The sequence below is a fragment of the Phyllostomus hastatus genome, unplaced genomic scaffold (genome assembly GCF_019186645.2).
Source record: "Phyllostomus hastatus isolate PE091 unplaced genomic scaffold, TTU_PhHast_1.1 phas_contig_244, whole genome shotgun sequence".
Classification (NCBI taxonomy): Eukaryota; Metazoa; Chordata; class Mammalia; order Chiroptera; family Phyllostomidae; genus Phyllostomus; species Phyllostomus hastatus.
In genome coordinates this window covers 706600-717562 of record NW_025333796.1, presented here as the reverse complement: position 1 = coordinate 717562, position 10963 = coordinate 706600, and the positions used below count along the sequence as shown (strand labels likewise).

The window sequence follows — 10963 nt, the reverse complement described above, 5'->3', positions numbered from 1 at the left end:
ACAAGGTTATCTTGATGGGACACTCCCTTCTAATTCTTCATACCCAGAAATCCAACCCTGTCACTCAGCTTCCAGGGTTCTTCCTCTTTGCTCACTGGGAAAATTTGGCCAAGGGCCAGGAGGGCCAGTTGACCACTCGGCCAGTCAACGCTGCCCAACCGCCCAAGAACAACAAGGGCATCCGTAGGCATGGCAGGATGCTTTTTCAGCAACCACCAAGAGCAGAATGTCTCCCATGATGGAAGTCTCCCTGGCCGGAAATCTCCCAGTTCACGTCCTCACTTCTCAGGCCTTCCTTTCCCATGACCAAGGCCTCCCAGGCCAGTGTCCCCTCCTGCCCTCGATATTGGTGCCACCCTAACAGGTCTTCACTGGCACCAGGAAAAAGGGGTTGTCAGTGCGCCCTCTGTGGGCAACAGTGATTCCTGGAAAAGTCAGGCCACACGGGAGCTCCAGCCCAGTGGACTAAAATCCCTGGTTCTGGAGTGGTGTCGGGCAACAACAGCTGGTGTTTAAGTTTCAGTACTGAGTTAGCCATGCCTAGTGTTGAAAATTAAAGGTATGTTGACCTGTAAGGTGTGCAGGGGTCCACCTGTCCCAGAGTTGGGAGCAGAACTGACGAGGCACACACTTTTTGAATGAAATGCAAAACACTTTGAATTAACACATACTCCATTCTTCTCATGCTTCTTCACTGCAGATGGCGTTTAATCACCAGCTATATCCTCCAACCCAGACTTACTAACGCCGTCACAGCAAAGAAGCTAAAAATGGAAAACCCAGGAAACTCAAAGGCTAGCGAGTAACCACGCGCCTGGCCTATCCAGCCTTTTAAGGGCTCAGGGGGAGCCAGCCCACCCACCTCTCTGCACTTCGCCAATGACCGCGCCTTCCGCAGCTTGCCCTGCCCCTCATCCTGCTCTCGCCAATCACCGAGAAGTTAGGTTCTCCCAGCCCTACCCCCAGCACCCCAGCCCTGCGGCACTCGAAGCTTTCAAACCTCAGTGGCGCACAACCCCGCGGTTGCAGCCGGATTTTATTTTTAGCTTCGGCAGGAGCTGCCCGCGCTTAGGCTCCGCCTCCTCGGCACCCCCAATGGAAGCCGGAGTCGATTTTGTGTCACCGCGCGGGCGGGCGGCAGTTGTCCAATCAGCGCTCTGGGAGAACTGGCGTAATTAAAAAGCGGCGGAAGGCTGTGGGTGGGTCATGACACAGCGAGTTTTAGTCGTGACTTTTCCGGAAGCTTCTTGGCGTCCCCTCTTTTCCCCTTTAAAAGTAAAACGTCTTCCGACGCACTCCCGTGGGTTTCCGGGGCAGGAGCGGACACCGCGGCGGGCAAGGCCGTGCTGACGCGGACCACGAGAGGGAGGGAGGGAGGGGCCGGCGGCAGCGGCGGTCACGTGGGTGTGTTTGGGGGTGGGGCCACGCGGCGGATCCGGGCGGTTGGGCGCGCGAGCCTGGAGCGGAGGCAGCCGCGCCCGCCCGCCCCGCCCCTGGATGCCGCTCTGCCCCGGCGCGGCCGCCGATCGCAGCACAGGAGGCGCCGCCGCCGCGGTTGATGTGGTTGGCCTGGGGCTGAGGAGGCCGCCAAGATGCCGCAGTCCAAGTCCCGGAAGATCGCGATCCTGGGCTACCGGTCTGTGGGTGAGTGACGGACGCTGCGCGGCCTCCTAGCGCCCGGGCCCAGCCTCGCCCGGGCGCCAGACTCGGCGGGCCGGGCCAAGTTTGGGGCCGGCGCGGCCATGTGGCGGCCGCGCGTTTCGTAACCAGCCGAACCAGTCGCCCGCCGCCGCCACCACCTCCATTTTGAGCGGAGGCGGCGACGAGGCCAGGCCCTGCGGGGCGTCCGGGGCGCGGGAGGACGAAGGCCGCGGACGCTCGGGGAGTTGGGTCCAGGCCGGGCCCGGGGTGGCGCCGGAGGGGTCTGCTGCCTCGCGGAACGGCCGCAGGGCACCCGCGGGCGGGGGGATCGCACCTGTCTCCCCGCAGTTGCGCGGCTCGCTGTCTTCCTCGCTGCTAAGCAGCCTTTCCGCCCCAAATTAAATCAAGTCCGTGGGATTTTAACAAAGGAAACGGCACTAGGTTTTCCTCCCCCCCCATCTGTGAACTTCAGCATTTAAAGGAAACCGGGGACCAATAGGACGTTTGGCTACTGAGGGCACTTTTCCTCTGGAGAACTCTAAAAAGAGCCCCCAGATGCTGCCAGCGACCAAAGCAGGAAGGCAGGGGAAAATAAATTTCTGATGTCTCGGTGTCCTATTTTTCTTTGGGGAAAAAAATAAGGTCAGGTACTTGTAACCAGGCTGGTAAAGTAATTCAAAAGTTTGTTTTGTATCCGGGTTTTTTCCCCCCAAGAGGTTGATATATTTGAAACTTGGTGTCAGTCGCCTCTTTGCCGACCCGAAGTGATCTTTGGTGGGGTGCGGGGCGGACACGGCGCCAAAAAAAAAAAAAAAAAAGTGAGAAAGCAGAACCGTTGAACTTAAAGCCATGCTTCAGGGTGAGGCGTTGTTGTCTTTGACAACAGAAGCCTTTCGTCGTGTGTCGTTTCGCAGAAGTAAATGTCTAAGGAAATGTGCGCCCGACCGCGGCGGGAGGAGGGCGGTGAGAGCGAGGTTGGGGTTCCGGTGGCCGCAGAAGGCAGCAGTAACTGCCGTGGGAAGGCGCGTGGCCGCCTGCAGCTCCCTGGAAGACGCCCCGACTCCACTTTCAGTTCTGCTTCCTCCCCCGCGCCACCCCCCATTTTCCAGCGCCGGCGCCAGGGTCTGCTCTTTGACCGAGATCGGCAGCAGCCTGCTTACTCATCCTTTTATCATCTCCCTCCGTCGAAGTGCTGGGGGAGGGGGCGGGGGGTGCGAGATAGGCGCTCGTGTTGAGATAGGAAGTTCCGAGAATCCTGGGAGTAACTCTCCTGTGGCGCAGCGCCAAAGCACAGGTACCCGCAGGGAAGGAGAGGCGGCCGCCCCAGCAGCTGCGGCGCAAAGTGCCCCTGCGCCGAGCGAGGCTTCTGAAGCCTCTGACAGTCCGCTCCCGAAAGCCCACGTGGAGCCGGACAGTCCCCCTTGATTGGCAGCCTGAGTCGCCCAGCGCTTGCTTGTGGGCAGCTTTGGGTCCTCCTGTGCGTTCGGAAGACTGGGGCTGGGCCTATCCTGGCTGCCCCTGAGTGCCCACTCAGTGGGGAGAGCATGTCCGGGTGGCCAGACTCCACGTGGCATGTGCTTGGACTACCTGCCCTCCTCTGAAACAGCTGTCCCCAACGCCTGGCTGACTCGCCCCTTGACATTCTTGAGCTGGTCATTCCGGTCTCCAGTAAGCAAGCCAAATGTTTTATCACTCTTGTGCTAAAGTCTTCCTGTTTTATCTTCCTGGTAGTCGTCCCCCTGCTAGAGACCCAGATGTGACAGGTCACCCCTCCGCCCTCTCTGCACAGGCACCTGGTATGAACTGCTGTCAGGTAGCCACTGTCGTAAATATTCTCCACTGGGACACAGTGGGTGCTAGTCCCTATTTTCTGTGCCCTGGGTATGTCATTACTCTACCCTATTTCATTTTCTCCGAGTTTATTTTTGAGTGGAGCAATGGTGAAGTGAAGGCAGTTTGAAGAGGTTAAATTATTCCCAGTCTTTGCTTTTGATTTGAAAGCCAGGACACTTTGTAGTTTGCGGGGTCTTTTGTCTTGCCAGCATCAGAAAAGGGAGGAATTCCCTGGTCCCATGTACTAGCCACTCTTGGTGGGGGAGGGCTGGATGGCGGGACTTCCGGGAGTCCACTGCCGCGTGTGCTTGCAGGCGGTGCTGCTGTGCTGGAGGAATCTGAGTCCGCGTGTCTCTGGCTTGTGCTGTTTGGGGAGGTTGAGCTGATGTGTCATACTGACAGGGCAGAGTGGTGGGCAGAGGCACAGCTAGAAACCATAGCTTTCTTAGAATGTTCTCTTGGTTAAATATCTCATGCATGACAAGTGACTACTTGTCACGCCACAGACTATTTTAAAATTTTGTCTCCAGATAAAACTACTAAATGTTAGGGTTGTTCTACTACTTGGCTTTCAAATTTTGTATTTTTTTTTTTTAAAACACAGATGAAATACAGGTAAGGAAAAGACAATTCTCAGGTTATGTGTACAACTCCTTTTGTTTCCCTAAAGTACTTTTCCTATTGTTTACAACGTTAATCTTTTTAAGGACACGTCACCTGTAACGCAGGCTGGCTTTCTGAGAGTGCTTTGTGTTCATTGTTTCCACGGTGGCCGAGCGTCCCTCACGCCCATTGTTTCCGGTACAGGTGAGTGGTCCCATGGTAGGAGGTGACTCAGCCTCACCAAGCTAAAGTTGTAGTGTCGGGTAACTATCTTGGAGTAAAATCTGGTGCATCCTGCCCTGGAGTTTTCTCCAGAGGCTTGGACGCTCTAGTTCACCTGCCGTAGCGCACAATCGGAGGCTGTCTGCAGGCCTCTGAGGTTACGGAGGGAGAGGGGGATCACAGGAACTCGCACAGTCACGGGAGAAAATGGAACAAGCCTGGTTTGGTAAAAGGCAATTTAGCAAAAGTGGCTCCGGTTATTGCCTTGTGAAATGTTTTAGGTAGTGAGGGAGATGCAGCCTTTGATTGGGGCGCTTCGTGAGGGGAGCCATCATTAAATCTGTTCCAGGTGGAATACCGTCCAGTTGTGACCCGGTGTACTATTTTTAAGTTACCCCTTTCTGACACAGTTCACTGAAAATTGAAAGGCAAAACATTGTTTGCCATTTATAAAATCTTTTAGTATGTGAAATTGTACGTTCAAGTGCTTCAGGACATCCTGTAGTGGTCACCTTGGTTGAAGCTTGAAATTCTCTCTCTCTCTCTGTCTCTCTCTCTCTGTCTGTCTCTCTCTCTCATATATCACTCATTGTTCCGTACGAGAGAAAGATCAGAGCGCGCATTCATGGTTATGACTCTTCAGTGCTGTGCGTCACGTGGCTGTCCCTGTAGGATCTGCTTACCCATACTTACCCTCGTCGCCCCGGAAGAAGCTGCGCCCGTCAGCAGTCACTCCCCGTGCTCCCGGGCCTTCAGCCCCTGGCGTCCACGTGTCTGCTTCTGTTATCTACACATTTGCCTGTCCTGGGCGTGTCCTGTAAATGGAGTCATACACGCATGGTCTTTTGTGACTGGCATCTTTCACTTGAGAATTTTCTAAGTTCATCCAAGCTGTAGCATTTATCAGTAATTCATTCCTTTTTGTTGCCCAATAATGCTCCGTTGTTTGAATATAACACAGTTTATTTCTGTATTCACCAACTGATGGACGTGTGGGTAGTTTCTACATTTTGGCTATTGTGCATAATGCTGTTATGATCATTCCTGTACAGGTTTTTGTGTAAATGTATGTTTTCACTTGTCTCGGTTTCAATTTCTAGGAGTGGGATTGCTGAGATATGTGGTAACTTTATGTTTAACATCTTGAGAAACTGTCAAATTGTTTTCCAAAGCAGCTGCACCCTTTTACACTCCATCCACCAGTGAAATGGCTTTCGGTTTCTCCACATCCTCACCAACACTTGTTATTGTCCTTTTTTTTTTTTATTTTATTTATTTATTTTTAGACAGAAGGGAAGGGAAGGAGAAAGAGAAAGAAAGAACATCAATGTGCGGTTGCCTCTCGCATACCCCAAACTGAGGACCTGGCCCACAACCCAGGCATGTGCCCTGACTGGGAATTGAACCAGTGACCCTTCGGTTCACAGGCCAGCGCTCAGTCCACTGAGCTACACCAGCCAGGGCTATTGTCTGTCTTTTCTATTCTAGTAGCTATCCTGGGGACACAAAGCGGTATCATATCCGTGATTTGCAAATAATTCCATTCTGTGGATGGTTTTTCACTTTCTTGGTGGAAACTTTTTCCTTCCCTGAAAGCAAGAAGTTAAATTATTTATTTATTTATTATTTTTTAGAGAGAAACATCGATTTGTTGTTCCACTTATTTATGCATTCATTGGTTGCTTCTTACATGTGCCCTGACCAGAGATCGAACCCACAACCTTGGAATGTATTGCGATGATGCGCTAACCAACTGAATTACCCCAATGGGGCCAAACAAGTCTTACATTTTAATAGAGTCTAAATTTTTTAATTTTTGTTTTGTCACTTGTGTTTTTGGTGTCATAGCTAATCATTGCTTTGTTCAAAGCCTTGTGGATTTCCTACCGCGTTTTCTTCTAATTGTTTTATGCTTTTAGCTCTTACATTTGGGTTTATGGTATATTGAGAGTTAGCTTTTGTGTAGATGGAAGACAGGCACAACGTTTTTTGTGTTTTTTTTTAAGATTTATTTATTTATTTTTAGGGAGGGAAGGGAGGGAAGGAGAGAGAGAGAGAAACATCAATGTGTGGGTGCTGTGGCCTGCACCCCAGGCATGTGCCCTGACTGGAAATCGAACCTGCGATACTTTGGTTCACAGCCTGCGCTCAATCCACTGAGCTACACCAGCCAGGGCGACAATGTTATTCTTTTGCATGTGGATATCAAGTTGTCCCAGCCCCGTCTGTTAAAAGACTATTTTTCCCTCATTAAATTGTCTGAAACTGAGTGACCAGGAGTGTGAGGACTCATTTCTGGACTCTTCCTACAATCCGTGTGTCTGTCCATACGCTACTGTCACGCTGTCCAGTGTTACTGTCCTGCTTGCTGTCATTTGTAGCAGGTTTCACAAAATAGGAAAGTGTGAGTCCTCTAACTTTATTGTTTTTCAAGACTTTTGGCTCTTCCGAGTCCCTAGCATTTCCATATGAATTAAAATTCCTAGAAGATGAGCTTATCAATTTCTGCAAAAAAGCAGCTGGGATTTTGATAGGGTGCCTTACACTTTTGCAAGTATCTTCAAATGTCTGATTTAAAAAACAGCTGAACTCTCGTATCTGCTTCTGAATTCATCTCATTGCAATGCGATGCTTTAATAACATATGTGAAGGGAATCCGGCCTTGCTCAGGTACGTAGTTGGAAAGCGGGGAGTATCTTAATAGCTTTTGAAAACAGCTGTTGATCCTCTTTGACACTGACCAGAACTGCCTCTTTCTCGGAGGTTGGCTGAAGTGTGGAATCTGAACTCACATGGACGCGTTTCCTGCCCTGCTGCACTGAACTCTGTTGGATTGTTTTGCACTTTGAACAGATTGTCTACCCACGCGTGATTTTGGCCCATCATACGTTGATCATTTGGAAAATATTGGTCCACTGTAAGGTAGATCCTTCCACATTCTGCCACATTTCAATATATATTTTTAAAGTCATATTTTTTAATACCACTATCAGTCTCAGAAAAATCTAGATTTTGGGAAGCTGTTCGGCTCCCTGCGAGTGATGCAAGTTTTCCAAACCTGATTTCTTCTTGAGAGTTCAAATTTGTTGGCAGAGTGCTAGCAGTTTGACTTGGAGTGACAGTCTCATTCCTTTCGTTCTCAAGGAAATGTCTGTCAGAGCCCCACATCTGAAAACATGGTTGTTTGTTGGTTAACCTTGAAAGTGAAAATGCTGTTCCATGACACAGCGGTGTTTCCGATCGCCGCCTGGACAGGCGCTCGGCCTGGACACTGCCATCGCAGTCGGCACACGGCGGGACGCTCTGCGCGTCCCTGCATCCCGGTTCGTCCTGCAGCATACTAAAAAGACATGTTCTTAAGGGTCAAAGTGTAATAAAAATTAATAATTTTACTGTCTCCTCAAGGACACTTAAGTGAAAATGGCTTTTTTTTTGACATGAGAACCTGGCAGTGAAGAGTGCAGCGACCTTCCCTACAGCTTGCCCCACCGCCCACTGTCATGATCGGTGCCGGGGGCACTGAGCTAGCGTTGTCACCCACCGTTGCTTTTGCACCACTTGTGCAAATACGGGCATGGTGAAAACGGCAGATAATGTCCCGGCATTTTTATGAAAATGGCTTCGCCCTCCTAAGCCCCCTGGAAAGGTCCCGAGGACCCCCAGAGTTGGACAGGCTGCACTCCGAGGAACTGTGGAACCGCGGTGTGCAGGTGCTTGCCCGCTGGTGGGGAGAGGGGAGTCCAAAGGGGCTGCACCCAGCTGCTGTGGTCTTGGGGGCAGCCTTCCTGAGGGCGAGAGGCCCCGCGGCGTTGGGAGAGACGGGTCGGGGAGGCGGGGAGAACTTGGCCCGCGTGAGGGCGGAAGGAACCGGGGTCGGCCGGAGCGTAATGAGGCGAGGGTAGAACATGACGCCGGGAAGGCAGCCGAGAGCTGGGCTCCGCGGGGCCTGGCGGGAGAGGCAGGGAATCCCTGCTTCGGAGCAGCCAGGGGCGCCGTGCTTTCCTGAAGCCTGGGGCGAGGTAGGGTCTCTCGGGCCGCCTGACTCGGCCTCTGATGGTGGTGCAGTTGGGGGGGTGTTGTTTTTGACCTGGTGAGGGCGAGGCTCCCCCAAAACAATAAAAATCACCTGGGGTAGCAGCATATGCAGGCCCTGCAGACTAATCCTGGCACGGTTCAAATGCAGGCATCAGGATGTGGGTAAAAACCAGCCTGATCACGAAGTGAGAAACGGCCCTCTCCGCCTGTGATCGTGAAGTCGAAACGGATGCCACCTTCCTTAGTTTAGGGCCGGGGCCAGGGTTGGAAGTTTTAATACGTTTTCACGAGCAGGTCGTACTTAGGTATTTGAGTGAATGGATCAGAACTGAGCTGGCCCCGACGGTGCGAGGGAAAGCATTGTGGAACCTGCAGTGGCCACACGAGAGAACCTTGACTCTCGTTTCTGGTTCCTCCGGAAACACCAGATGAGTCTTCACAGCTGCCGGGGAGCTCGCTGCCGTGAACTCAGTGCACACTGCAGGCACCTGGAACGTGAACTGTTCGACTGATTTAGAAATACAACTTAATATCTCAAAGCACAAAGGTCCTGGAATAGTACTGTAGTATTTTAATGTTCTTAAGCATGTCGGGCTTCAGATGACCAAGAACTCTGCGGCCCCAGAGGACGTCGGATTTGAATCGAAGTTGGTGGTGGTGTGGTGCGAGGTGCTGGGAGCCGTGCGTGGGGCTGTGTGGACACGTGGGAGTCATGCCGCTTAAGGACGCCGGTGAAGTTGACTCCTGCCTGCCCTGGATATAATCGAGCTCCCCACACCCCCCGCCACCCCTCCCGTCTCTCTGGTGCTTGCTCGCAGAAGGACTGGGGCCAGGGGGCTCGAAACAAATGGGTATTTTAACAAGATGTGTGGTTCTTCTTTTTGCGAGATGAAAAGTTGAATGTCGTTGCCCTGGCTGGTGTGGCTCAATGGGCTGAAGGCCGTCCTGGGAACCCGGAGGTCACCGATTCCGCCCTCAGTCCGGCACGTGCCTGAGCTGTGATCCGGGTCCCCAGTAGGGGGCGTGGGAGAGGCAACTGATTGTATCTCTCACCGGTCGGGTGTTTCTCTCCCTCTCCTGCTCCCTCCCTTCCCCTCTCTAAAAATAAATAAGTGAAATATTTTAGGTTGAGTGTTAACTCCGGTTCGTGAACATGGAAACAAAGATGCTGCTTGTACAGACAGTCACCACAGTTTATGAAACGGTAGTGCTTTTCTAAGGCGTGTATGTTTTAGATATGAATGTGTCTGGCTGACGGGCTTTTTCCGAATCTCAGTCACATCTGGAATTTGTTTTAAAGAGAATATTTTAAAACACAGGTTCTCTTTCTTTCCTGTTCATGACTTGAAAGCGCGACTAAGTTAAAAACATAAATGGCAGAATTCAACCACGGTGGCTTAACGTTAAGACGGAAGAGGGCTCGCAGCGGCCTTGGCAACCTGGACGGCGCGCCAGGGTAAAACAGGACACTCGCGGCATGCGCGGAAGTGGGAAAGCGCTTGGACTGCCCAGTCCGTCTGCGAGGAAGTGACCGGGTGCGGCGTGGAGCGTCTCCGGCCCGGCGTGAGTGGCCGCGGGTGCGCCAGGGCCTGAGGTCAGCTGCCGTGCGTCCAGAGCACCCCTGACCTTGCTCCGAGGGCGGGAGGAGCGCAGAAGCGCGGGCCACACGCGGAGAGCCCTGTGTTTGCGTTTCCGAGGAGCCCCCGTGTGCGGGCAGCCCGAGAGACCCGGGTTCCGTTTCTGAGCGTGGTAGTCGGCCCCGTTCTCGCCGTGGACTCGGGCCGGCCACCGGGCAGAGCGCTCTCCCCAGCCTGGGCGGCACACGCTGAGGAGCGTCGCCAGCTTAGGGTGGCGGTTCCTACCGTGGGTTCACGAGCTTTCCCAGAGACGTGGCGTATTTCTGGGGGAGACTCTGGGCTTTTACCATCCATCTGTCCGGAGGATTCCAGCCCCCCAGTGACTGAACTGCTAAAACGCCTGGTTGCGGAGGACAGTGTGCGGAGTGAGTGTCGTGACTTGGGTACCGTGTCCCAGGCCCGGTGCGTTCAGTCCCAAAGGGGAGAGCAGTCTTGGTCCCTGCCCTCCAGGAGCTTCCACCTGGAACGGAGCCACTGTGAAGAGTTGCTGCTGCTAGTGAGGATGGTGGCTGGGGCGGCGCGCCCTTGAACCCTGTGAGGTAGGCGCTGTTCTTATGCTCGTCGTGCAGGTGAGGAAACAGCCTCAGGAGGGTGGAGTGGTTTGGCCTAGGTCGGTGATGGCGTGGCTGAGCCAGGGTTTGCGTTGAAGCGGTGCTCCAGGGCCAGCACTCTGGGGCGTACGTGCTGGTTTCAGAACAGTTGGGGTACGTGCTCTGAGACGAATAGTCCGAGGGAGAGCTCCCAGGGCGGTGGGGGGTTGGAAACTCGGCGCTAGTGAGCTGTCCTTACAGTGGGACTTGGCAGAGGACAGGGAGCATGGGGGCAGAGGGGCAGAACCTTCCAGAAGAAAGGAACCGCACGTGTAGACGGCCGAGGGGTGGGGCAGGGCTTGGCACTAGGGAGGAGCAGAGGAACGGCTGCGTGTTTGGGCTGGTGAGTGCGAGGAGTAGGGTGTGAGTGCGAGGAGGTCACGTGGGCAGGCCTGCGGGCCA

The 10963-nt window shown here is 53.3% G+C and overlaps 1 protein-coding gene across 1 annotated transcript in view; it reads left to right on the top strand.

The window, feature by feature from the left end:
- Positions 1-1460: 1460 nt before the first annotated feature.
- RHEB (Ras homolog, mTORC1 binding) overlaps positions 1461-10963 on the top strand; it is a 31527-nt gene continuing 22024 nt past the window's right edge. The window contains exon 1 of the mRNA XM_045837859.1: positions 1461-1644. Within this exon, the coding sequence (XP_045693815.1) occupies positions 1593-1644 (52 nt within the window). The 5' untranslated portion in view covers positions 1461-1592. The remainder of the gene's footprint in view (positions 1645-10963) is intronic.